At 39.7% G+C, this 25,000-nt stretch overlaps 1 protein-coding gene, 1 long non-coding RNA gene and 1 other non-coding gene across 4 annotated transcripts in view; all 3 read right to left on the bottom strand.

Moving 5' to 3' along the window:
• Nucleotides 1-6,257, bottom strand: part of LOC113823422 (major facilitator superfamily domain-containing protein 6) — a 9,179-nt gene extending 2,922 nt beyond the window's left edge. The window contains exons 1-8 of one of the 2 annotated variants that reach the window (XM_070124687.1): nt 6,104-6,257; nt 5,097-5,218; nt 3,875-4,177; nt 3,216-3,447; nt 2,550-2,704; nt 1,970-2,157; nt 779-915; nt 82-194 (exon numbers count right to left, since the gene is read on the bottom strand). In XM_070124687.1, the coding sequence (XP_069980788.1) occupies nt 82-194; nt 779-915; nt 1,970-2,157; nt 2,550-2,704; nt 3,216-3,447; nt 3,875-4,177; nt 5,097-5,154 (1,186 nt within the window). In that variant the 5' untranslated portion in view covers nt 5,155-5,218; nt 6,104-6,257. Of the gene's footprint in view, nt 1-81; nt 195-778; nt 916-1,969; nt 2,158-2,549; nt 2,705-3,215; nt 3,448-3,874; nt 4,178-5,096; nt 5,418-6,103 lie in introns of those variants that run through there. The other variant, XM_070124688.1, reaches the window with a different exon arrangement.
• A 1,520-nt stretch (nt 6,258-7,777) lies between these two features.
• LOC138862419 (uncharacterized) lies at nt 7,778-9,900 on the bottom strand. The gene is made up of 2 exons (XR_011398712.1): nt 9,074-9,900; nt 7,778-9,017 (listed from the first exon to the last, which is right to left on the bottom strand). It is a non-coding gene; the product is annotated as an uncharacterized lncRNA (long non-coding RNA).
• Nucleotides 9,901-9,923: 23 nt separating this feature from the next.
• Nucleotides 9,924-25,000, bottom strand: part of LOC113823423 (major facilitator superfamily domain-containing protein 6-A) — a 31,359-nt gene continuing 16,282 nt past the window's right edge. The window contains exons 3-11 of the transcript XR_011398711.1: nt 24,435-24,857; nt 23,289-23,550; nt 22,405-22,559; nt 19,024-19,211; nt 16,981-17,121; nt 15,285-15,381; nt 12,167-12,418; nt 11,107-11,247; nt 9,924-10,143 (exon numbers count right to left, since the gene is read on the bottom strand). This is a non-coding gene — a transcript (major facilitator superfamily domain-containing protein 6-A). The remainder of the gene's footprint in view (nt 10,144-11,106; nt 11,248-12,166; nt 12,419-15,284; nt 15,382-16,980; nt 17,122-19,023; nt 19,212-22,404; nt 22,560-23,288; nt 23,551-24,434; nt 24,858-25,000) is intronic.

The following is a 25,000-nucleotide window of genomic DNA, read 5'->3' as shown; positions in this document are numbered from 1 at the left end:
GAAAGCGGGAAAAAAAAATAAACATGACCCTTCTAAGATCGCAAATCAGGTACACGACCGTTGATTTAAAGCCTTACTTACCGTAGATAAACATGAAGGGAGCAGCTGAGATGGCCTGGACTAGCAGAGTCAATCCTTGAATGAATTTCATGTGTTTAACCAAACTTGTACCGGCGCCTATGTCTTCTTGAAGCCTGAGGAGGAGTAAAAAGGAAATATATATATTTTTTTAATGCCTGTTTTTGATTTTGAAAGCATGGAGGAAGAATAAAAAGGAAATATATATTTTTTAATGCCTGTTTTTGATTTTGAAAGCATGGAGGAATGAATTTTAATTATATGATTGGCTTATATGTCTTTTTTTAATGGGTTTTAGGTTTTATGCAGAGGTCAAAACGGCGTTTCATTTTCAATAAGTAGGTATTTCTTTAGTAAGTCCTTCAGTGCATATAAAGATAATATAATCTTCATATAATATTTACAAACTTAAATAATTCGCCACGATACATAATAATAGTAATGATAATAATGATGATGATAATAATAATGATAATGATAACAATAATAACTGTAACAATAATAATAACAATAATAATAGTAGTAGTAATGATAATAATGATAATGATAATAATAATAATAATAATAATAATAATAATAATAATAACAAAAAAAATAACAACAATGATGATACTACCACTACTACTACTACTACTAACAACAACACCAACACCACCACCAACACCAACAACACAACTCGCACTCAACCAAAGATACCCACACGAAGACATAGCCCGTATCCAGTCCATCGAAGAAGCCGATAAGGAAAGTGAAGCACAGGAAGACGAAGAAGCCCGGCTGGCGGAGGAGAGGACGGAGGTTGCTGCAGATGGCGGCGCTGCCCTCGAATTTCGGAATCTGAAGGAGGAGAGGCTTGTTTATTCCGTGTGTGTGTGTGTGTGTGTGTGCGTGTGTGTGTGTGTGTGTGTGTGTGTGTGTGTGTGTGTGTGTGTGTGTGTGTGTGTGTGTGTGTGTGTGTGAGTGTGAGTGTGTGTGTGTGTGTGTGTGTGTGTGTGTGTATTCGCGTGTGTGTAATATGAATTCGCAATGTGTTTGACTAACTGTGACGCCGTTAGATATCTTAATCCTTTGTTTAATCCAACTGTCTGCAATGGAATCCATATTGTCAATCAGTCAGCCAGTAAAGGGATTAAAAAGTTGATAAACGTACAGGAGTCGATGAAGAGAACTCAAAGAGGTTTAAAGGAAAAAAAAAAGACGAGCGAGAGAGAGTGAGAGAGGGAGAGGGAGAGGGAGAGTGAAAGTGAGAGTGAGAGTGAGAGTGAGAGTGAGAGTGAGAGGGAGGGGGAGAGGGAGAGAGAGAGAAGAGAGAGAGAGAGAGAGAGAGAGAGAGAGAGAGAGAGAGAGAGAGAGAGGAGGGAGGGAGGAGAGAGAGAGAGAGAGAGAGAGAGAGAGAGAGAGGGAGAGGGAGAGAGGGAGAGGGAGGGAGGGAGGGAGGGAGGGAAGGTGGGGGAGAGAGAGAGAGAGAGAGAGAGAGAGAGAGAGAGAGAGAGAGAGAGAGAGAGAGAGAGAGAGAGAGAGAGAGAGAGAGCAAGAGATAGATAGATAGACAGAAAGAGAATACAGCCTGATTATTCTAACCAATCACGTGTTTGCTATCACCTAACCTAACGCCCTCACAAGACCGCTATATTTACCCCCGCCTCCCCCCCAAAAAAAGAAAAAATAAATATATACATTTTATATCACAGCCCCTTTCCTTTAACCTAAACATATAATACTATATGTATAGCCTTTGGTCGTGCTTAGGTTAAATGATAGGGAGCCGTGATATAAAGTTTGTTTATAACATTCCTACATCTTTTATCATTCATTACTTTTATATCTATTGTTTACAACATTTTCCATAACATTTCTTCGCATATAGTCTTTGGCACGCCTCTCCACAGACCTTGAGAGTCGCCGATGAGAGCAAAACGTCCAGAGTTCCCAGCAGAACCAGCAGGAGAAAAGCGGGCATGTAATCCTTCACGATACCAGGCCCGGAATACCAGTCTACCAGGATACCACTCAGAGTACCCACGATGCCATAGCTGAGAGCGCCCCATGCCCGTTGCGAACCGTAATCTCCATTCTCTCCTGGGGTATGAGGTGACGAAAAAATAAATCAATTAATAAGTAAATTCGTTGATTAATAACTAGATTCGTGGGTTAATAACTAGATTCGTGAATAAGTCAGTTGATTGATAAATATGTAAATAGATGGATGATTGAACGTTTAGGTATATAAATAAAAACAAATTGAATGGATAAATGAATATTTGTGAATAAAATGGGTCAGATAAATAGATAGGTAAATAAATGGATTACTGAACGTTTACACGAACGAAAATCTGAATGGATAAATGAATACTTGAATAAAAGGGATCAGATATATAAAGAAAACTCCAGGACTCGACGTCAACCACTCTCAACATACAAAAATTCCTGAAAGACAGACAGACACATCTATCCTTCTCCTCCTCGACTACCTATGATATCGAGACAAACTGCATCCGATATAGACTCCACGGTGGAGGCGGCGACCTGTCCCGCCAGCAGGAGGGTCACAAAGAGCCAGAATTCAGCTGTCTCCCAGGGGGCGTGGCAGCCGTGACCCTTCCATTCTCCTCCTTTGCAACGTATACTGAAGAGAAAAGATGAATAGATAAGATTAAAAAAAAAAAAAATTATCAGGGGATCGAGCATAAATAAGATTTTTTTTATCTATTTAATCAGGGGATCGAGCAAGATTCATTCGCCGAGTTTCTGTAAATTCAATTAAAAGATTACGACAACAGATCTTCCAAAATGGCGGGAAAATCGACGCTGAAGAGAGATGATGAATAAATAAGATTTTATGATTTATCTTATTCAGGGGATCGAACAAGCTTCATTTGCCGAGTTCCTGTAAATTCAATTAAAAGATTACGACACAGATCTTCCAATTTATTTGCATATATTCACGTGACATTGACTGCTTCGAAAATGGCGGGAAAATGGACGCTTCGGAGAAAAGATAAATAGATAAGATTATTTTGATTCATCTTATTAGGGGATCGAACAAGCTTTATTTGCCAAGTTTCCATAAATTCAAAAAAATGAAAGAAAAGAAAAAAATATGACACGAATCTTCCAACTTATTTCCATATATTCACCTGACATTAACTGCTTCGAAAATGGCGGGAAAATGGAGACCAGACGCTACGTAAAAGCGATAACCTTCCTGCTGGAGTGTGTCTGTCCAGTTCTTGCCCTTTGGTTCGGGGTCGTCAGTCAGGTGGTGGTGGAGGGAGAGTGAAAAGCCAGAGGGAGAGGTGGCTTGAGGGCAGGGCTGGCTTGGGGAGCACGTGACGTCACAGTCCCAAGCCGACGAGACGTAACAGGTACCTGGTGTGGGTGTGAGGGTTTGTTAGCGATGGTGTGGTGGTGTTTTTGTAGAGAAAAGAAAAATCTCTATCTTCGTTACTTTTCTTTCGATTTTTTTCCTTTTTTCTTTTTTTTTCGTCTTTTTCTTTCTCGCTTCCTCTCGTTCTTGTCTTTCGTCTTCTTTCTCTTTCTTTCCTTTTGCTTTTCTCTTTCTATCCGTCTCTGTCTGTCTAACTCTCTCTCTATCTCTTTCTTTCTTTCTTTCTCTCTCTCTTTCCCTCAACCCCCCCCCACAAAAAAAAAGAAAAGAAAAAAAAGAAAAAAGAAAAAACGAAAAAAATACACACACACACACACACACACACACACACACACACACACACATATATATATATATATATATATATATATATATATATATATATATATATATATATATATATATTACCTGTATCACGCGCCCTCAGAACCCCCTCCGACGCCCCCTCGGCTCTGAGCGCCCCCTGGACCACCGGCGCCGGGTACAGGGGCTTCAGAAACCCGATGGGCGCCAGCGTGGTCACCATGATCGTCAGGAGACCCAAGAAGATCGATTTCCTGAGGGAGGGGAGGTGGTCCGCCGCCGCCGAGATCACGGGCTTGGCTAAAACGGCGAAGGCAATGACGGCGGCAGTGATGGTTCCCTGCAGCGCCACCGGGATCCCCAGCTGCCTCGCCACCACCATCATGAAGGGCAGGGCGGACGCGTAGGCTGCGGGAGGGAAGGGAGAGAGGGGGGTCGCCGTGGGTGGAATGGCCGTGAGGGTTTGTTATGGCTATATAGGTATGGATTGTTGATAGATAGATCGATAGATAGATGGGTATAGATAGATAGATAATAGATAGACAGATAGATGATAGGTAGGTGTAGGTAGGTAGATAGGTGGGTAGATAGGTAGGCAGATAGATAGATGAATATAGATAGGTAGATAGATAGACGAATATAGATAGGTAGATATATAGATGAATATAGATAGATAGATAGATAAATAGATAGATATAGATAGGTAGATAGAGAGATATAGATAGGTAGATAGATACAGATGGGTATATATATATATATATATATATATATATATATATATATATATATATATATATATATAGAGAGAGAGAGGGAAAGATAGATATAGATAAATATAGATAAACAGGCTGACTGACTGACTGATTGAGTGATCGATATAGAAAGAAAGATAGACAGATATAAATAGAGACGGAGAAAATTTATTAAAGTGTGTATCTATCTCAAGTAAATTAGTTAACTTACATAATATGAATATAGATCGTTCATATCACATAGTCAATGAATACCTTTTTCATTCAGTTTATTTGTTGATCTAATTCATAAAATATCTTTTAAGTCAATTCTGGATCTATCTTGTGTTATATTTTTGCCTATTTTTGCTTACTTTTTACGTCATTTAAAAAATCAGAATTAAATATTGATGAGTCGAAGCAGGAAGTGAGATGTTTACGTGGTGTCTGAGCTAATTTTAAAGATTCGCTTCCTGATTAAATGCTCACAAACGAGAAAACAATAACAATAGTACCAAATAATATAACTGATAATCTGTTAGCACTCTCATATGTTATCATCGTTCATACATTATATAATTTATGGCAATACTCACATCCCCAGAATATAAAATAATGACCCTTGATGGGCAACAGTGCCTTGTTGATCTTCATCCCGGTGGCTGTAACTGGCACCTTGGCACCAATTGGCACCTCCTGACAACGGTGTCACCCGCAGCTAAAAGAGAAAGAAATAACACATCGATAACACTGTATTTTTTCTTAAATCACTCCCGGCAGGTGGATGAAAACACACGTGTGAACTTTGGAGTCATGGTGGCACTACACAGGGTTTGTTGCCACGTATCACTGGCACTGTGCCACGCTTCTCCTGTGCTGTTCAACCCTCGTGCGAAGGTAGTACACACAGCTGTTTGGTGAGATACGATATCTCCTAAGACTTTTTTAAATCAGAAAAAAATAAAGAGATTAAATGGAAAATTTAATTTATTCACATTGGCACTGTTTTGAAATACGATCACCATTAGTCACCTTAAACACAGTCACAAACACAAACGTACACGATCTTGGCACCTCCGATACCTTTGTTTAAGGGGTACCCCTCTGTTATTTATAATCTCTATTAGCCACGCCTTATCTCATTATCTATATACACTTAACACTGAACACTAGCCGGGGACTGACACTGAAAACGTTTAGGGTAATTTTTTTTCACTACATTTCTTGTCGATTGTGATTTTCGTTCCAAATTGGGCCTTTTCGTTAGGTCAGGATGATTAAGCAGTTATCAGGGGATCTTCGCCTTCAAGTGTCTTACGATGAGCTTCGAATCATTTGATTTCATAATCGTGGAAAACTATTTTTTTTTTCCAAAGCGTTGATACTTGTTTTTTTTTTCTTTCTTTCTCTGTCACGCACACACACTCTCTCTTTGTTTCTCTCTTTCTCTCTGTTTTCCTGGTTCTCTGTCTGTCTGTCTGTCTCTCTCTTTCTTCCTTTCTCTATATCTATCTGTCTATCTCTCCCTCTGTCTGTCTGTCTCACTCACTCACTCTCTCTCTCTCTCTCTCCCTCTCCCCCGCCCCTCTCTCTCTCTCTTTACCTTCGTCTCAGAAACACAAGTCCCGTAGCTGGAGCCTTCATGCTAAACCATCCTTCCACGACAAGACCTTCCCCACACTACGGCTGATTGCCAAACACTAGCTTTCTTGACCCTCACTATCTCTCCCTCTCACGCGCTCCCTCTCATAAATGCACTTCCACTCGCTTTCACAGTGACAGAACGTTTCCTCTATGCACAAATCATCATCACAAGATTAAAAGAACGATAGAGAAACGACGATAATGATGATGATAATGACAGTAATTGATCATGGTTTTAATTAATCTTCATTTAATCATATCTATTATAATGATAACGGTAAGAATGGGAAAGGTTATCATCATTAATCCTCATATAAGGATAACAGGGAGAATAATTGACCATAATTCATCTTTATATACACTCTACCTTTAAATTTTCAAACGGGTTCAGGGTATAACGGTAACACTATTCAATAAATACCATTAATCTATTAATTTATTTACAATTGTTTTGAATCATAAAACCGTTGTCTCTGTCTCTCTCTCTCTCTCTCTCTCACACACACACATTAAACACTTTATTACGTTTGTCTTACACAATACATTATTGAATTTGTTTCTGTATATTACAAACAGCTCTCTCTCTCTCTCTCTCTCTCTCTCTCTCTCTCTCTCTCTCTCTCTCTCTCTCTCTCTCTCTCTCTCTCTCTCTATCTTTAGTCCAAGTTAAGTATTAGTAATTACATACACACTGAAAATAAGATATTGAGCGCATGCCTTATATAACCTCAACAGCATGGTGAGAATTTTTAATACACGTGTTTATGTGAGGTCGCGTAGCCTGTGGTATGGAGGCAGTGGAGGTCAGGAAACTGCATGAGTCTGATATTGTAAAAAGAAGAAAGAGAAGAAAATGAGGAGAAGAAGCAGAGGCAGGAAGAGGAGGGGAAGAAGGAAGAGGAGAGAAAGAAGAAGAAGAAAGAGGAGAGAAAGAAGAAGGAAGAGGAGAGAAAGAAAAAGAAGGAAGAGGAGGGGAAAAAGAAAAAGGAAGAGGAGAGAAAGAAGAAGGAAGAGGAGAGAAAGAAGAAGAAGGAAGAGGAGAGAAAGAAGAAGAAGGAAGAGGAGAGAAAGAAGAAGAAGGAAGGGGAGAGAAAGAAGAAGAAGGAAGAGGAGAGAAAGAAGAAGAAGGAAGAGGAGAGAAAGAAGAAGAAGTTAGAGAAGAGAAAGAAGAAGAAGGAAGAGGAGAGAAAGAAGAAGGAAGAGGAGAGAAAGAAGGAAAAGAAGAAGGAGAAGGAAAAGAAGAAGGAGAAGAAGGAGGAGGAGGAGAGGAAGAAGAAGATGGAGAAGAAGAAAAAGAAGATGAAGAAGGAAAGAAGGAGAGAGAGAGAGAGAGAGGGACCGTTGATAAATTAAATAAAAGGCATGAGAATGAGTTATAGAACACAGAGGTGGTAAATATTTCTTTCTCCGTTTTTTTCTTCGTCTTCATCTTTCTCTATTTGTCTGTCACTTTATCTTTTTTTTCTTCTCTCCTCATGTTTATCACGGTCCTGAATTTCCAAGGAAGACAAGACGCTAGTAAATCCTTAAAAAAAAAAAATAAAAAATAGAAAACAAATTAAAATAAAATAAAAGGAGAAGAGAAAAAAAATATATATATTAAAGAATAGGAGACAAAAACTCATGAAATTACTTTATTACTTTTATTCGCTCGACTTGGCTGGATGATCACAACATCGGAATGTTACTTTGCACGCACAGAACACGTGGTTACACAGAACACTTGGTTATAATGGCACTGGATAAATACATTTTCAGTTCCTTGTCATTGTTGCTCCTGAGTATAATAAAACCTGGACATTTATATAAATAGACACTGAGGAGTTAACACTGCTGTACATAATGCTGTGAATTTGTGATACTGACGATATCTATATGTATATATACGCATAAATATAAATGTATGTATGTGTGTGTGTGTGTGTGTGTTTTGTGTGTGTGTGTGTGTGTGTGTGTGTGTGTGTGTGTGTGTGTGTGTGTGTGTGTGTGTGTGTGTGTGTGTGTGTGTGTGTGTGTGTTTGTGTGTGTGTGTGTGTGTGTGTTTGTGTGTGTTTGTGTGTGTGTGTGTGTGTGTGTGTGTGTGTGTGTGTGTGTGTGTGTGTGTGTGTGTGTGTGTGTGTGTGTGTGTGTGTGTGTGTGTGTGTGTGTGTGTGTGTGTGTGTGTGTGTGTGTGTGTGTGCATTCCATTAATATGTTACACAGAAATATTAATACTCATGTCATAGCTACGCTTCACATCACTGCTATCGTCTATCAATTCTTTTGTACGCACAACAGTAGACACACATAAAAGCTAGTGAGCATGCGCGTTCACGTGTTTAAAACGAAAACAAATTCTCAACTCGTACTTGTGGCTTACACATATTCAATTATAATCTATAAGAAAATGGTCATGGTTTATGTTTTTTCTCATTTGTGGAATAGATGCCATGAATAACAATTATTGAAAAAATGAGGAAATATGGGAGATGCGTTTTGAGTATCTGTAATTATTTATATATCCGATGAAAAAATAGAAAAATATATTTTGATTTGTGACACGAGACAAAGTCATCCGCCAAACATGTTAAAAATGAAAATGAATTAATTTTTACAATAAAAAATAGATATTTATTCTTAGAAACCACTAAGAGATGTAAGAATAAAATACTGGTATTTTCCATATTTTCAAAATAACAGTTCATTCCGGGTATATAACCTATTTATATTTAACGTGGAGGGATTAAGATCTTATCTTTTAGACGTTATCAGCTATGTAAAATTTGTTCGTCTGGGTTATATAATTATCTGTCTCGTGTTTATATTCTTATCCAGGGTCTAGGCAGCATCGATGGTATCTTATAAAACTGTCTTGTCATCTTTATCGACTACATCTCTCTCTCTCATCTTTATCGTTTACATCTCTCTCTCTCTTATCGTTATCGTCTACATCTCTCTCTCTCTCTCATCTTGATCGTCAACATCTTATTCTCTCATCTTTATCGTCAACATCACCCTCTCATCTTTATCGTCTACATCTCATTGTCTCATCTTTATCGCCTACATCTCATTCTCTCATCTTTATCGTCAACATCTCATTCTCTCATCTTTATCATCTGCATCTTTTAGTAAGTTCATATTGTCATTTCATCTCCCCTCTTATATATATGTATTAACTATATCATATTCATATTATCTTACAGTTTTGGCGTCTATTTTTTTCTTGTCTTTTCTATTTAAAATTACATAAAATTCTTGTTATCCCTAGTCTAACTGTATCTCTATTTCTCTCTTCCTTGCTCATTTTCTCTAAAATTACATCTCCAAAAGCACTTATTCTCACAGCCTATATGTTAATTATATTTTTTTCATATTTTCTCTTCTTTTCCTTGTCCTCCTCTCCCCGTTTCCTGTTTGTATCCGTCCTCCCTCCCTCTCTCTTTTAGTCTGTTATTCCGGCTACCTTTTGTTCTCTCTCTCTCTCTCTTTCTTTCTAGCTCTCTCTCTCTCGTCCTCTTCTCTCTCACTTTCTTTCTAGCTCTCTCTTGTCCTCTCTCGTTCTTTTTATCCAATCGTCTCTCATTTTTCTCTGATTCTTTTTACCACTCTCTCATCTTCTTTCTTTCCATCTCCCCTTCCTTCCTCTCCTCCCTTCGTTTTTTATTTCACTTGTCTTTTTTTCTAATCCCCCTTTCCTCAATCTCTCTCTATCTCCCTTCCATCTCTCTCCTATTTATTTTTATCATTACCCTTTCCCTCCTTTCCTCTCTCCCTCCCTCCCTCCCTTCCTCATTCCTCCGCCCCTCCCTCCTTATATCATCTCCACCGCCTCTCCATCTTCTCTCCCGCCTCCCCGCTCCTCCTCCTCCTCCTCCTCCTTCACCGCCTCCTCCTGGTGCTGGGTGTCGACGCTTCCCCGGTGGTTACTCTCCATCGGGGACTCGAGGCTGAGGGCGGCCTTCTCCTCTGCATCGTGGGCGTCTCCTCTCCGCGCCCGTGTCACCTCCCCGTTCGTTAGGGCTGGAAGTAAAAGGGGGGAAGAAGAGAGGGATGAGAATGGGGAAGAATGTGGGGAGTGGGAAGGATGAAGGGAGTGGGAAGGATAAGGGGAGTGGGAAAGGATAAGGGGAGTAGGGAGGATGGGGAGAATGGGGAAGGATGAGGAAAATGGGAAAGATAAGGAAAATGGGAAGGATGAGGAGAATGGAAAGAATGAGGAAAATGGGAATAATGAGAATGGGAATAATAAAGAAAATGGAATTAATGAAGAAAATGGGAATTATGAAGAGAATGAGAAGATTTTCATCTATTTTCATTCATCATTAATTTATTTATTCATAATTATTTCATATCAGGGTTAGAGGATTATATTGTTTGTTATAAATCATGAAATATTCCTATTCGCACCCACTCACTCACACACACACACACACACACACACACACACACACATACACACACACACACACACACACACACACACACACATAAACACACACACACGCACGCACACACACACATACACACACACACACACACACACACACACACACACATAAACACACACACACGCACGCACACACACAAACACCACTAAAAAGTAAATATGACACTCTTAAAAAAGTTACAACAATAGCTTAAAATAACTAAAAATAACACTGCTAACAAATAGGATTAATAAAAAATAACTCTTATCAATAACTAAAAATAATAAAAAAATAACACTCTTAACTCTTAACTATAATAAAAAGAATAGTCAAAACTAACACTCAAATACCTAAAACAACAACTTGGAATTGATAATAATAAAATAATAATAATAAAAGATGACACTCTTATACCCCCTTCAGTAACACTACCCACTCCCTTCACAACCCACCCTTCCTTCAGTAACACAACCCACCTTCCCTTCAGCAACACAACCCACCCTTCCTCCACAACCCACCTTCCCTTCAGCAACACAACCCACCCCCCTCAACATACCCTCAGGGGGCGGCAGGAACCGGAGCGACAGGACGTGCAGCAAGAAAACCAGTATTGAGACACTTCCGAAGATCAGGTACATTCTGGGACCCCCGAACTGCTGGTATAAGACGCCGCCCACCAAACTCGCCGTCGCGTAGCCTGTGAGGAGAATGAGGAATTATGAGTGAAACGGAGAATGAGGAATTATGAGTGAAATGGAGAATGAGGTGAGTGAGGAGAATGAGGAATTATGAGTGAAACGGAGAATGAGGAATTATGAGTGAAACGGAGAATGAGGTGAGTGAGGAATGAGGAATTATGAGTAACACGTAAGTAAGGTGAGTTTATGAGAGAGCCTGTGAAGAATGAGGAATTATAAGTAAAACGTAAATAAGATGTTTATGAGAGAGTCTGTGATGAATGAGGAATTATGAGGGTGAGGAATTAGGAATTATGAGTAAAGCGTAAGTAAGGTGAGTTTATGAGAGAGCCTGTGAAGAATGAGGAATTATAAGTAAAACGTAAATAAGATGTTTATGAGAGAGTCTGTGATGAATGAGGAATTATGAGTAAAACGTAAAATAAGATGAATTCATGAGAGAGCCTGCGAAGAATGTGGTATATATATATATATATATATATATATATATATATATATATATATATATATATATTTATATATATATATATATAATATATATATATATATATATATATATATATATATATATATATATATATAAAGAGAGAGAGAGAGAGAGAGAGAGAGAGAGAGAGAGAGAGAGAGAGAGAGAGAGAGAGAGAGAGAGAGAGAGAGAGAGAGAGAGAGAGAGAGAGAGAGAGAGAGAGAGAACGAGAGAGAGAGAGAACCAGAAAGAGAGAAACCATACAGAGAGAGAAACCAGACAGAGATAGAGACAAACAGACAGACACAAACGAAAGATCGAAAGACAAAAACAGACAGACAGACACAAACGAAAGATCGAAAGACAAAAACAGACAGACAACCAAACAAACAGAGAGAGAAAAAAAAAAAAAAAAAAAAAAAAAAAAAAAAAAAACAAGCCCAGCACCTCACCGAAACTCTCATAGCAAATGTTCACGACGCTCTGCACCGTATTGGACGTTCCCGGAGGCGAGATCTTAGCGGCATAGACGACGATGGCGGTGTACCCGAGGCCATAGCAGGGACCGTTGAGGAATTCCACCAGCAGCGTCGCCCACGCAGGACCGTAGGCGCCCACGACCGAGAGACCAAGCAGGCGGAAGATGTACAGGAAGAACACGAGGGAGGTTACCTGCTGCGCGCCCATCTTCCTCAGGAACCAACCTGGAGGAGGAAGAGAGAGAGGTTGTTTGGGTTAATATCTATATATCTCTTTAATATTTAATATCTATCTATCTATCTAAGGCAGTCATTAAGGGTTTATTTAACCACACGTAAGGTTTTGCAAGATTTAATAAACTCGTGATTCGCAAATAATTTCGCCGTCAAATGTAGGTTTTTAAGTGACGTCACAGTCACGTGGTGGCAGACAGTAACAGCTGCTTTTTACGGGATCACAATTCCGTTACACATCCTATCTGGATAACTAATAAAGTTACATTGTAATTATTCACAAGCTCAGTGATATGATACAACATAAAGCAAAGCATAATACAAATATACATGCATTATAGCAAATACATATTTAACCTCAATCTCACAGAGGTTAGGAGGGGAAAGATAAATGGAGGGTGGGTTGGTAAATAGAAGTAAATAAGAACACAAAAAACAAGAAGACTTAAATATTATTTTGAGAATATTAAGAAGTATTCAGTGGATTTTTGTTTGTCTGTTTATTTTGAGAGTATTAAGAAGTGTCTTTTTGTCCATCTAGCCATAATCTACTTATCTATTTATCTATCCATCAGCTAGGCCTATTTACCTACCTCCCAATCTCACCATCTACCAACCAATAAACCTGTCAATCAATTAATCAATCTATCTATCTAACCACAGCAACCAATCAGTCTATATATCTATCATTCTATCTATCTATCAAATAAGAAAAAAAGAAAAAAGAGAAAAGGGAGAGCTGAGAAAACTGAGATGATTAAGAGGAGAGGGACCAAAGAAGAGAAAATTCTAAAAGAGAGAGAGAGAAAAGGGAGAAAAATAACAGAAAAATGCAAGAATGTACATGATGAAAAAGAAAAGAACAGAAAAAATAAACAAATGGACGACTGATGAGAAAGTGAAAAAAATGTATGTGATAAAAAAAAAAAAAACAGGATAAAAAGCAAAGAAGAAAAATAAACAAATATTGGACAACTGATGAAACTGAATTTGAAAGTAAAGAAAAAATAAAAAAAAAAAAAAAACGGATAAAAAAAGAAGATAAAAAAAGAAAAAGAAAAAAAGTACGAGATGAGATCCCTGACCTCTCATTAAAGTCTCTTCTAACTTTTCTCTAACTTGTAATTCTAAATTTGGAGCTTAAGAGCTTAACTCCTGAAATTACGCTGTGTGACAAGATAGATCATCGGTCTTAGGGAAATACCTTTTATTCTCCCTTCTCTCTCTCTCTCTCTTTCTTTCTCTCTCTCTCTCTCTTTCTGTCTCTCTCTCTTTCTCTCTTTCTATGTTTCTGTCTCTCTCTTTCTCTCTTTCTGTCTCTTCACCCCTTCTTTCCCCCTGTCTTTCTCTCTGCTCTTCTCACTATATATATGTGTAATGTAACATTATTATTATTATTATGTAATAGTGTGGCAAACTTTAAACGTTAGTAATAATAATGACAACGTGTCTTGTTTATATAATAATATATAATATGCATTATATCAATAGTAGTGTATTGTAATGATATTAATATGTATATGTCTTAATATAATGGAACGTTATTTAATAAATTGATATTCTTATTAGTATAGTATTATATACCATTATATATTATTATATTCTTGTGACATGGACATTAAATATGAATAAGTTGATGGTGTTATTGATGATTGTGTGTGCATATGTAAATAAATATATTACGTGATGTGTGTGTGTGTGTGTATAATTATTGTTAGTAGTATGTGTATGTGTATATGTATATTATATATGTATGTATATATTATATTATTATTAAACATGATGTATGTATATATTATTGTGTGTGTATATATATTAATATTGTTATTATCATATACATGTGTCATAATATGTATGAGAATGATGACAGCATAGCAATAATAATATTATATGCAACCTTTAAACAGTGTATATAATATTGTTTCAGTATATAATGACGTATTATTTATATTATTGTGTGTATTGTCTTATGTATGTAGTAAACGTCGTAGACATTATATGTATATTATTAATGTGTAAATATTAAATAAATAGTAATATTGTTGACTTATTTTATTATTTTTATAATATGTATGACATATATATATTATATGTGTTATATTATTATTGTGTGTGTATTATTATGTGTGTGTGTGTGTATTTATGTCTTATCATAAATATCTTTTCTAAGATGCTTTATATAAGATATTTTAATATCATATGAGGATGTGTCTATAAAAGATACTCTACTAAAAAAAGAAAGATTCCTATGAAAGATACTTCACCATAAAAGATACTTTATTACATTATTACAAGATAGGCACTGTAAAAGATGCCATACCATGTATATACTGCACAACTTTATAACATGTGCATGATAAAGATATGTAATGAAGATAGATGCTCAATGGTGTATAAAATGCTCTCCTGTAAAAAGATACTGCACTATAAAAAGATGCCATAAAAGATACACATGAAAAGATAGTCACCATAAAAGAAAGATAAAAGAAATAAAAGATACTATAAAATATACTCATGAAAAAGATACCTATCAACTAAAAGATACTCTTTATAAATATACTCATTAAAGATGTCTCATAAGGAAAGACACAAAGTGCTAGAAAGATACCTCACCATGGAAACTAATTAAAAGAAAGCATGTCACCTGCAGGAAAATAAAAGGTCAAAAGATGCTCATGAAAGATATTACTCTACATAGCAAGGGAAGTAAACTTCACCACATGTAAAGAAACCTCACTACATAAAAGAGATACTCCACAAAAAAAACCCAAGACCCTCACCATAAACGAAACACACACACACACACACGCCACAAAGGACCCCACAACACACCACACTCAACTGACACAATACTCACTATAGACGAACATGAAAGGCGCCTCTATAGCGCATTGGACGAAGAGCGTGAATCCTTGCAAAAACTTCATATAGCACTCATGGCTCAGTTCCTCCGACTCATGTCCTTCTTGCCATGACCTGTGGGCAGAGAGGGAGAAGAGGGAGGTGGGGTGGAGGGAGAGAGGAATGGGGGAGAGAAGAGGGGAGGGAAGAAGGGGGAGGGGAGGAGGGAGGGAGAAGAGGGGGAGGGAAAAAGGGGGAGGGAGAGGGAGAGGGAGGTGGGGGGAGGAGGGAGAGGGAGGGGAGAGGGAGGGAGGTGGAGAGGAGGAGGCAGAGGGGAGGAGAGATGGGGAGGAGGAGGGAGGTGGGGAGGGGAGGGGAGGAAAAAGGGGAAGGGGAGGAGCAGGGAGGGGAGAGAGGGAGAGGGAGAGGAGGGAGGAGGAAAGGGGGAGGGGGGGAGGGGGAGGGAGAGGGAGGAGGGGGAGAGGGGAAGGTGGAGTGAGATGAGGAGGGGATGGGGAGGGAGAGGATTGGGAGAGGGAAGAAGGGGGAGGAGGGAGGGAAGAAAGGGGAAGGGGAAGAGAGGGATGGGGGAGGAGGAGAGAGGGAGGGGGTAAAGGGGGAAGGGGGAGGGGGAAGGGGGGGGAGAGGAAAAGAGAGGGAGAAAGTGGAGGTGTGGAGGTAAGAGGGGAGGGGGAGAGAGATGGCAGATTTAAGATGGGTGTCACGTGACGGGTTTGTGAAGTTTTGTTAATTTTCTTTTTTTTCTTTTTTCTTTATTTCTTTAGCTATTTATTAATTCATTCATGTATTTATTTATATATCTATCTATTCATTTATTCATGCACCCATCTATCTATCTATTCACTTATCTATTTATCCAAGTATTCATCTATCTATCTACCTACCTATCACCATCATTATCATCATCCATCTATTTATGAAGCAATAATCCATATATTGTTTTCGTCACAAAATACCATAAAATACCACATACCCGACTACCCCATGTATAGACTACCAAGAAACACAAATAATTAAATAAATGATAGTTACCTACATGAATATAAAATTAGCCGACTACCCCATGTATAGAATACCAAGAAAGACCAATAATTAAATAAATAATAGTTACCTACATGAATATGAAATTATCCGACTACCCCATGAATAGAATACCAAGAAATGCAAATAAATAAATAATAGTTACCTACATGAATATGAAATTAGCCGACCACCCCATGTATAGAATACCAAAAAAGACCAATAATTAAATAAATAATAGTTACCTACATGAATATAAAATTAAATACCAAGAAATGCAAATAAATAAATAATAGTTACCTACATGAATATGAAATTAGCCGACCACCCCATGTATAGAATACCAAAAAAGACCAATAATTAAATAAATAATAGTTACCTACATGAATATAAAATTAAATACCAAGAAATGCAAATAAATAAATAATAGTTACCTACATGAATATGAAATTAGCCGACTACCCCATGTATAGAATACCAAGAAATGCAAATAATTAGATAAATAATAGTTACCTACATGAATATGAAATTATCCGACAACCCCATGTATAGACTACCAAGAAAGAACAATAATGAAATAAATAATAGTTACCTACGTGAATATAAAATTATCCGACTACCCCATGTATAGAATACCAAGAAAGACCAATAATTAGATAAAGAATAGTTACCTACATGAATATGAAATTAGCCACGACGCCATCGAAACAGCCGTTCATGATAACGAAGCAACAGAAGGTGAAGAAACGAACATCACTTAGGAGAGGTCGCAGGTTCTTTAACATGGCGTTGTCTGACTTCATTTCTGGGACCTTGGTGGGAGAGCGGGAGAGAGGGAGGGGAGGGAAGGAGGGGGGGGAGGGAAGGAAGGGTGGGAGGGGGAGGAGAGAGGGGGAGAGGGAAGGTGTTGTGGAGGCGAAGGAGTGGAGGGAAGGTTGGGAGGGGGGAGAGGGAGGGAGAGAGTGGGAGAAAATGGAGGGGGGAGGGAGGGAGGAGAGGGAGGAGAGGGAGAGAAGGGAAGGAAGGGCAGGAGGGAATAATAAAGGAGGAGAGGGAGAAAGGGTAGGAGGGAGGAAGAGATTGAGAGAGGGACGGACAAGGAAGAGGGAGGAGAGGGAAAAGGGATAAGGGAGGGAGGGATGGTGTCAAGAAGGGAGGGACAAGGAAGGGAAGGAGGCAGAGAGGATAAGGATAAGAAACAAAAAGGAGGAATGAAGGTCATATAGGGAGAGAGGAGGATTTAAGGGAGAGGGAAAGAGGAGGATTTAAGGGAGAGGGAAAGAGGAGGTGATTTAAGGTGAGAGGGAAAGAGGAGGATTTAAGGGAGAGGGAAGAGGAGGATTTAAGGGAGAGGGAAAGAGGAGGATTTAAGGGAGAGGGAAAGAGGAGGATTTAAGGGAGAGGGAAAGAGGAGGATTTAAGGGAGAGGGAAAGAGGAGGAGAGATTTAAGGGAGAGGGAAAGAGGAGGATTTAAGGGAGAGGGAAAGAGGAGGATTTAAGGGGAGGGAAAGAGGAGGATTTAAGGGAGAGGGAAAGAGGAGGATTTAAGGGAGAGGGATAGAGGAGGATTTAAGGAGAGGGATAGAGGAGGATTTAAGGGAGAGGGAAAGAGGAGGATTTAAGGGAGAGGGAAAGAGGAGGATTTAAGGGGAGAGGGAAAGAGGAGGATTTAAGGGAGAGGGAAAGAGGAGGATTTAAGGGAGAGGGAAAGAGGAGGATTTAAGGGAGAGGGAGAGATGAGGATTTAAGGGAGAGGGAGAGAGGAGGATTTAAGGGAGAGGGAGAGATGAGGATTTAAGGGAGAGGGAAAGAGGAGGATTATTAGGGAGAGGGATAGAGGAGGATTGAAGGGAGAGGGATAGAGGAGGATTTAAGGGAGAGGGAAAGAGGAGGATTTAAGGGAGAGGGAAAGAGGAGGATTTAAGGGAGAGGGAGAGATGAGGATTTAAGGGAGAGGGAGAGAGGAGGATTTAAGGGAGAGGGAGAGATGAGGATTTAAGGGAGAGGGAAAGAGGAGGAAGAGAAAGCAAACGTTAATGTACACAACCAACCATGAATAAGCTATATGTCTGTACACACACACACACACACACACACACACACACACACACACACACACACACACACACACACACGTACATACATAGGTCATCCATGGTATGTATATATATACATATACATATACATAAACGTACAGACACACATTCATGTATATGCATATCAAAAGTTATTTCTTTATCTCCGTAGAAGTTTGACAAGAGCTCCAACAGTCGAATAGTCGTGAATACACAACAAAGGAAAACTTATTTCTTGGTGAATTTCTGAACAAGAATCTATGTCGTCATAACTTTTATGATTTCATAAAAGAAGAAATGTAGGTTTTACGATACTGGCAAAAATGAAATTTCGTAAATAAATGTAGATTGTCATAAAAAAAAAAATGGGAAAGTAATCAGGGGAGGAGAGCAAGTGGTATAAAAGTACATTGATTCTTATATCCTCTCTCCCCTTGATCTCTCTCTCTCTATCCACTCACTCACTCTTTCTTTCTTTCTCTCTCTCTGCCTCTCTCCCCACTCACCTCCCCTCTCCCACCCACCCACTCCCTCACCTCCCCCCACCTACCCACTCCCCCTCACCTCCCCCCACCCACCCAATCCCCTCACCCCTCACCTCCCCCTCCTCTTCCCAACCCAACCCAAGACCCACTCACCTTAAGCGTCGCAGCCGACAATAGGATATCAACAGAGCCAAGTAAAAAGACGAGCAGGAAGGCTGGGGTGTAGTCCTTCGTGACTGAGGACCCGGACCACCAGTCGATGAGGTAGCCGCTAATGGGGCCCATCAACCCCCATCCGACGGTTCCCCACGCTCGTTGCACGCCGAAAGCCCCTCCTTCGCCTGTGGCGGAATGGAGGAGGGGTGAGATGGGGAGGGGGTGAGTTGGGGGGTTGGGGGTGAGGGAGGGTGAATGGGGATGGGGGGGTGAAAAAGGGGGTTTGTGGGGAGGGGGTGAGTTGGGGGTTGTGGATGAGAGGGATGTGGGGAAGTGGGGGGGATGGGTTGAAGGGGTGAGTTGGGGGGATGGGGGTGAATGGGGAGGGGGTGAAAAAGGGGGTTTGTGGGGATGGGGATGAGTGAGGCTTGTGGGTAAGTGAGAGGCTTGTGAAGTGAGGAGGTGAAGAGGAGAGAGAGAGAGAGAGAGAGAGAGAGAGAGAGAGAGAGAGAGAGAGAGAGAGAGAGAGAGAGAGAGAGAGAGAGAGAGGTGAAGAGGGGTGGTTGTGAAGTGAGTGGGTGAGTTATAAGGAGAGAAATGGATGGCAGGATGAGAAGGTTTGTGAGGAGGTATATATGGAAAGAGGTGGATGAGACAGACGGAGGAGAGCCATGGATAAAAGAATTTATGGGGGAGAAACGCTCATGATATTTATGAGGTGAGGAGAAAGAGGTAGATAGAAGGCACACAAGAACGAGAAGGAGGAGAGAATAGAACGAGACGAAGAATGAGAAAAATGGGATAAAAGAATAAGAGAAGGATTAAGAGAAAACACAAGAATTATTATTATGAGTAATCATGAGAATATGGAGAAAGAGGTAGATAGAAGGTACACAAGAAGGAGAAGGAGAAGAGAACGAGAATGAGAAAAGAAAGTGATTAAAAGGAAAGAATGAGAGAAGAACAAGAAGAAAACACAAGCATGATATTATGAGGAAAAAATGAGGCAAATGAAGTAAGAGAAAACCAAAGAAAGATATAAAGAGTTATGTTGATAAGAAAAAGGAAACATTCTTTTTTGAGGAAAGAAATGAAAGCATGAAGTTATGAGGAAAGAAATAGAGAAAGTGGATGTATGTGAAAATAGATATAAATGAAGAAAAAAAAAATGATAATGACAGGAAATACAATAATCATATATTTGTGTATAGAATATAAAACCTAAAAATGGCAACAAGTTAAAAATGAAATATTTATGAATAAAAAAGGCAACAAAAATATAATTTATTTGGACGTAGAAAATCGACACTGTTACAGCTTTTATTCAATTACTTAATACAATTACTTTGAAAACAAAAATGCACAGCGTTCATCGTGATAATGTTTGCAATAAAAAATATATAATTCAGAATAAAATGAACATACAGAAATATATATGTAAATACATACATACACACATATGTATGTGTATATATATAAACATATATACATGTACATTCACACACGAACACACACAACATATATATACATATTTGTATGTATACATGGAGAGAGAGAGAGAGAGAGAGAGAGAGAGAGAGAGAGAGAGGAGAGAGAGAGAGAGAGAGAGAGAGAGAGAGAGAGAGAGAGAGAGAGAGAGAGAGAGAGAGAGAGAGAGAGAGAGAGAGAGAGCTGCAGATCAGACCGCATCTTTTACCAAGTTTTCTAACTTTCATGAACTGCGTCCAATAAATAGGTCAAGTACTGATGTCCCCATCAAAGCCAATGTATTTTATGTAATGATATAAAACATTTATCACATATTCATTTCAAATACGCAGAGCAAAGCTAACATTCCATTTTTATTTTTTTTGTACGTTAATGGCTCCGATTTAACCCAAACTGTCACATTGCATTTATTTAATAAGGCATAAAAAATTCGATCGTCGGTGCTATCATGCCAGCCTTTATAAATGATTAAACAAAATGTCTCTTGATGATAGTACATAAACTTTATTCCTAGATTGCAGAAATGACGCTATTAAACTAAATGGGACAATGCCATTTACCCTAACTGTCCAATATATTTTTGCTTTTTTTTTTTTTTTAGTTGGTCCCTTCTAGGCCGAATAGATCGAATGCGGTTGTTGTATAGCATAAAAATACGTACATACATACATACATACATACATACATACATACATACACACACACACACACACACACACACACACACATACATATATGTCGGGTACAAACTATTTTTCTTCCTTTTTTTCTGATTATCGAGAAGCATGACAAACAACTTCTGAAAAATATATACGTATATTTCTTCTAAAACCGACGAATATATTTAAGGTTTCGCGCGTACCCTACGAACAGTGAAAGGGTTTCATTTGTACCTGAGAAGGTTCATTCGCACTCTACAAAAAAAAAAAAAAAAAAAAAAAAAATACTATTCGCACTTCAAAATCACTATATTTTTTCCGCTCCCTAAACTCACCTCATCGTATATACGATCATCAAGACGTCCTATGTGCAATATATTTTTTTCTTCTGAATTTGATTACTTATTTTTATGAGCAAAAACGTAATTATTCATCGAAATGGAAATGTTTACGAGGCGCGTGGACTGTGTCGAGATTTCGAACGAACCTCAATTTCGAAGCTTCAATCGGTTCGTTAAACTGAAGCTGTTCTCTTATCTCTGCAAATGGTTCTCTGAATTGATGTTCTTCCCTCTAGATTTTGTGTTAATATATATCAAATAATTGGGTTTGTAGCAATAACAAGGTTGTGTTTTTTTTCTTTTGTTTTGAATGCGAGAGAGATAGAGATAGATAGATAGATAGATAGATAGGTAGATAGATAGATAGATAGATAGAGAGAGAGAGAGAGAGAGAGAGAGAGAGAGAGAGAGAGAGAGAGAGAGAGAGAGAGAGAGACATTAAGCAAAACAAAAATGAAATCCAACAAAACTATATAAAAAAATAATAATCTCAAGAATAAAGAAAGGCAAGAAACAAAAAAAAAAAAAAAAAAAACCCTAGTAAAACCCCAATCTCACCTCTCCCACCCTCACTTCATACCACCTACCCCCACCCCCCTTACTCCAACACCCTTTCCCCCCCACACAACCTCCCCCATCCCTCACCCCCACACGACCCCATACCACCTCCTCCCCTCCCCCTCACCCCACCACTCCCCCTTCCCCTCCAACACCACCCCCTCCCCATCCCCCTAACCCCCATACCACCCCCTCCCCACACCACCCCATCCCCTTCCCTTCCCCCTCACCCTTACTCCCCCCTTTCCCATCCCCCTTACTCCCCCTTACCCCTTCCCCTCCCACCCCATCCCCCTTACCCCCACCCAACCCTCACTCCCCGGAGGTCTCACCCACTGAATCAACAGCAATGGCGTCCGTGATGGAGTTGGCCGTGTTGAAGCACAGCTGACCGATGATCAAGAGGAGGAAATACAACCAGAACTCTCCATAACTCCACGCGGATATGCAGGTTTCTCCCTTCCACTCCCCGCCCGCGCACTCCAGTCTGGAATGGAGTTGGGAGGGAGGAGGTGAAATGGGTTGAAGGGGAGAAAGGGAGGGGTAGTGTTTTGTGGGTTGGTGTGAGTGGGGTATGTGTGTAAGGATGTGTGTGTGTGTGTGTGTGTGTGTATGTAAGGGTGTGTGTGTGTAAGGGTGTGTGTGTGTGTGTAAGGGTGTGTGTGTGTGTAAGGGTGTGTGTGTGTGTAAGGGTGTGTGTGTGTAAGGGTGTTAAGGTGTGTGTAAGGGTGTTAAGGTGTGTGTAAGGGTGTTAAGGTGTGTGTAAGGGTGTTAAGGTGTGTGTGTGTGTGTGTGTGTGTGTGTGTGTGTGTGTGTGTGTGTGTGTGTGTGTGTGTGTGTGTGTGTGTGTGTGTGTGTGTGTGTGTGTGTGTGAGGTTGAAGGTCTGTGCGTGTGTGTATTACAATACATATAAATCTGGAACACAGAAATAGTTATATATATACTATATCAAATACTACTACTACTACAACTACTACTATTACTACTGCTACCACTCCTACTACTACTACTATTATTTCTTCTACTACTACTACTACTACAGCTACTACTACAACAACTACTACTACTACTACAACTACTATTACAACTTCTACTACTACTACAACAACTACTACTACAGCTACTATTACAATGACTTCTACTGCTACTACTACTACACATACATATTCAAAAACTACCTCTCATAACAACGAATAACAAAAAGCATCAACTCACGTAATATTCACATCCACAAGGTCCATCGGTGGGACATCGGATCCCTCGAGTCTGTAAAAGCGAGCGTTGGGCGCCGTCACCATCCAACTCCCTTCAGATGACCCTCCCTCCGCCTCGCCCCCGCCCTCTGCTACGTCGCCGAGGTCAGGGGGGACGTGGGTCGCCTTCAGGTCAGCGCCAGAGGTCATGTTGCTGTTGAGACATGCCCAGGGCTGATTGCATGTGGCTATGCAGTCCCAGGACATGGCGATGAAACAACCCCCTGCGACAAACGAGTTTTGTGTAGGTTTGGGTCCTCAGTCAAAGTAAATATATATTTTCATAAGCGAATTTACACAATTGAAAGGCATTTTTTGGCATTATTATTTTTTTTGGCATTATTATCTTCTGTTAGTTATATTTATGCATACTCGATAAAATTGTTGCCTCGGGATTGCCTACGCTCTCTTTTCCTTTTCTGAGTATTCACAATCATCTTTTTTTGCGTTCCATTCGCCCGTACGCTTCCATGGATATAGTTTTATTCATTAAGAGCCGTTTAAAATGTAAATGAAACGGAGCTGATTAAAAACAATCACCCTATATCTATAACCATTAACTAAAAGTGCATCCATTCCGTTTTCTAAAAGGGGTTTAATAGAGTCATTTATTCGTAAATTAGATATTCCGAAGATAACAAATAAATCCGCTAGATGGCCTGAGGGGAAACGACCGTAATATATTTTTGTTGGTTTCTTTTTTAACGTAAATATTATCATTAGCGAAAAATAATTAGTGATTAAGCATCTTTTCATTATCTTTCAGAGCAACAGACTGCGTAATATTTAGTTTCAAATATGGTTTTATGTATAAATGTTTATGTTGTAGGCCATTGTGTTTAATTGGATCAATATCGAGCCTTTATTTGACTTTTGGAAAAGCGAAGGAAAATATAAACCGGGTGGTTTTATGCTGTTATACGGTAAGGCGGTATGTGATGTTTCGATTTCTAAAATATTCAAAAAGAAATTTATTTTTTTCGTTTGATCTCGACTCGAAGTACTAAATAAAACTTTAAATAGCAATAACAATTGTGAAAAATAAAAATAAAAATGACGGAAAATATGAATTCTTAAGCATTAATAGATAAAACTTTACTCTACTTACCATCGTCCTGAGTCACAAGCATTGGCTTTGCTTCCCCGACGACCTCCTGACCCGACTCGACCTCGCCTCCCGACGTCAGTACCAGCGACGAAGGAGACACAGAAGGAGGAGGAGGAGGAGGAGGAGACGCTGAAGGATTCCCAGCCTGCCCGGCGGGAGCGAGGACGAACCTCCCTCTCAAAACCGGCGGATCTCTCATGGGGGGGATGAACCTGACGCAGCTGTAGGAGACCACCATGATGGTGATGACGACCAAGAAGATGGCCTTCCTGAAGTTGGGGAAGCAGTCGGCCAGGGCGGCGATGAGGGGCTTCCCCAGCACCGTCAGGAGGAGGGACGTGGCGTAGATGGTCCCCTGCACCGACACGGGGACGCCCAGCTGCAGCGCCACCACCATCAGGAAGGGAAGGACGGGGGACATGCCTGAGGGAGAGGACACGGTCGATGGGGCGGTTCATGGGGCGCATGTGGGGGGGGGGTGATCGCAATGATGATGATGAACGCAATGTTATTGTTAATGGTAATGTTAATCTCTATAGTACTTATAATGTTTTTGTTAATGGTAA

This window comes from Penaeus vannamei, chromosome 8 (assembly GCF_042767895.1).
Source record: "Penaeus vannamei isolate JL-2024 chromosome 8, ASM4276789v1, whole genome shotgun sequence".
Lineage (NCBI taxonomy): Eukaryota > Metazoa > Arthropoda > Malacostraca > Decapoda > Penaeidae > Penaeus > Penaeus vannamei.
Note: the sequence above shows the minus strand (reverse complement) of the source record. Positions and strands in the feature narration are given on the sequence as shown.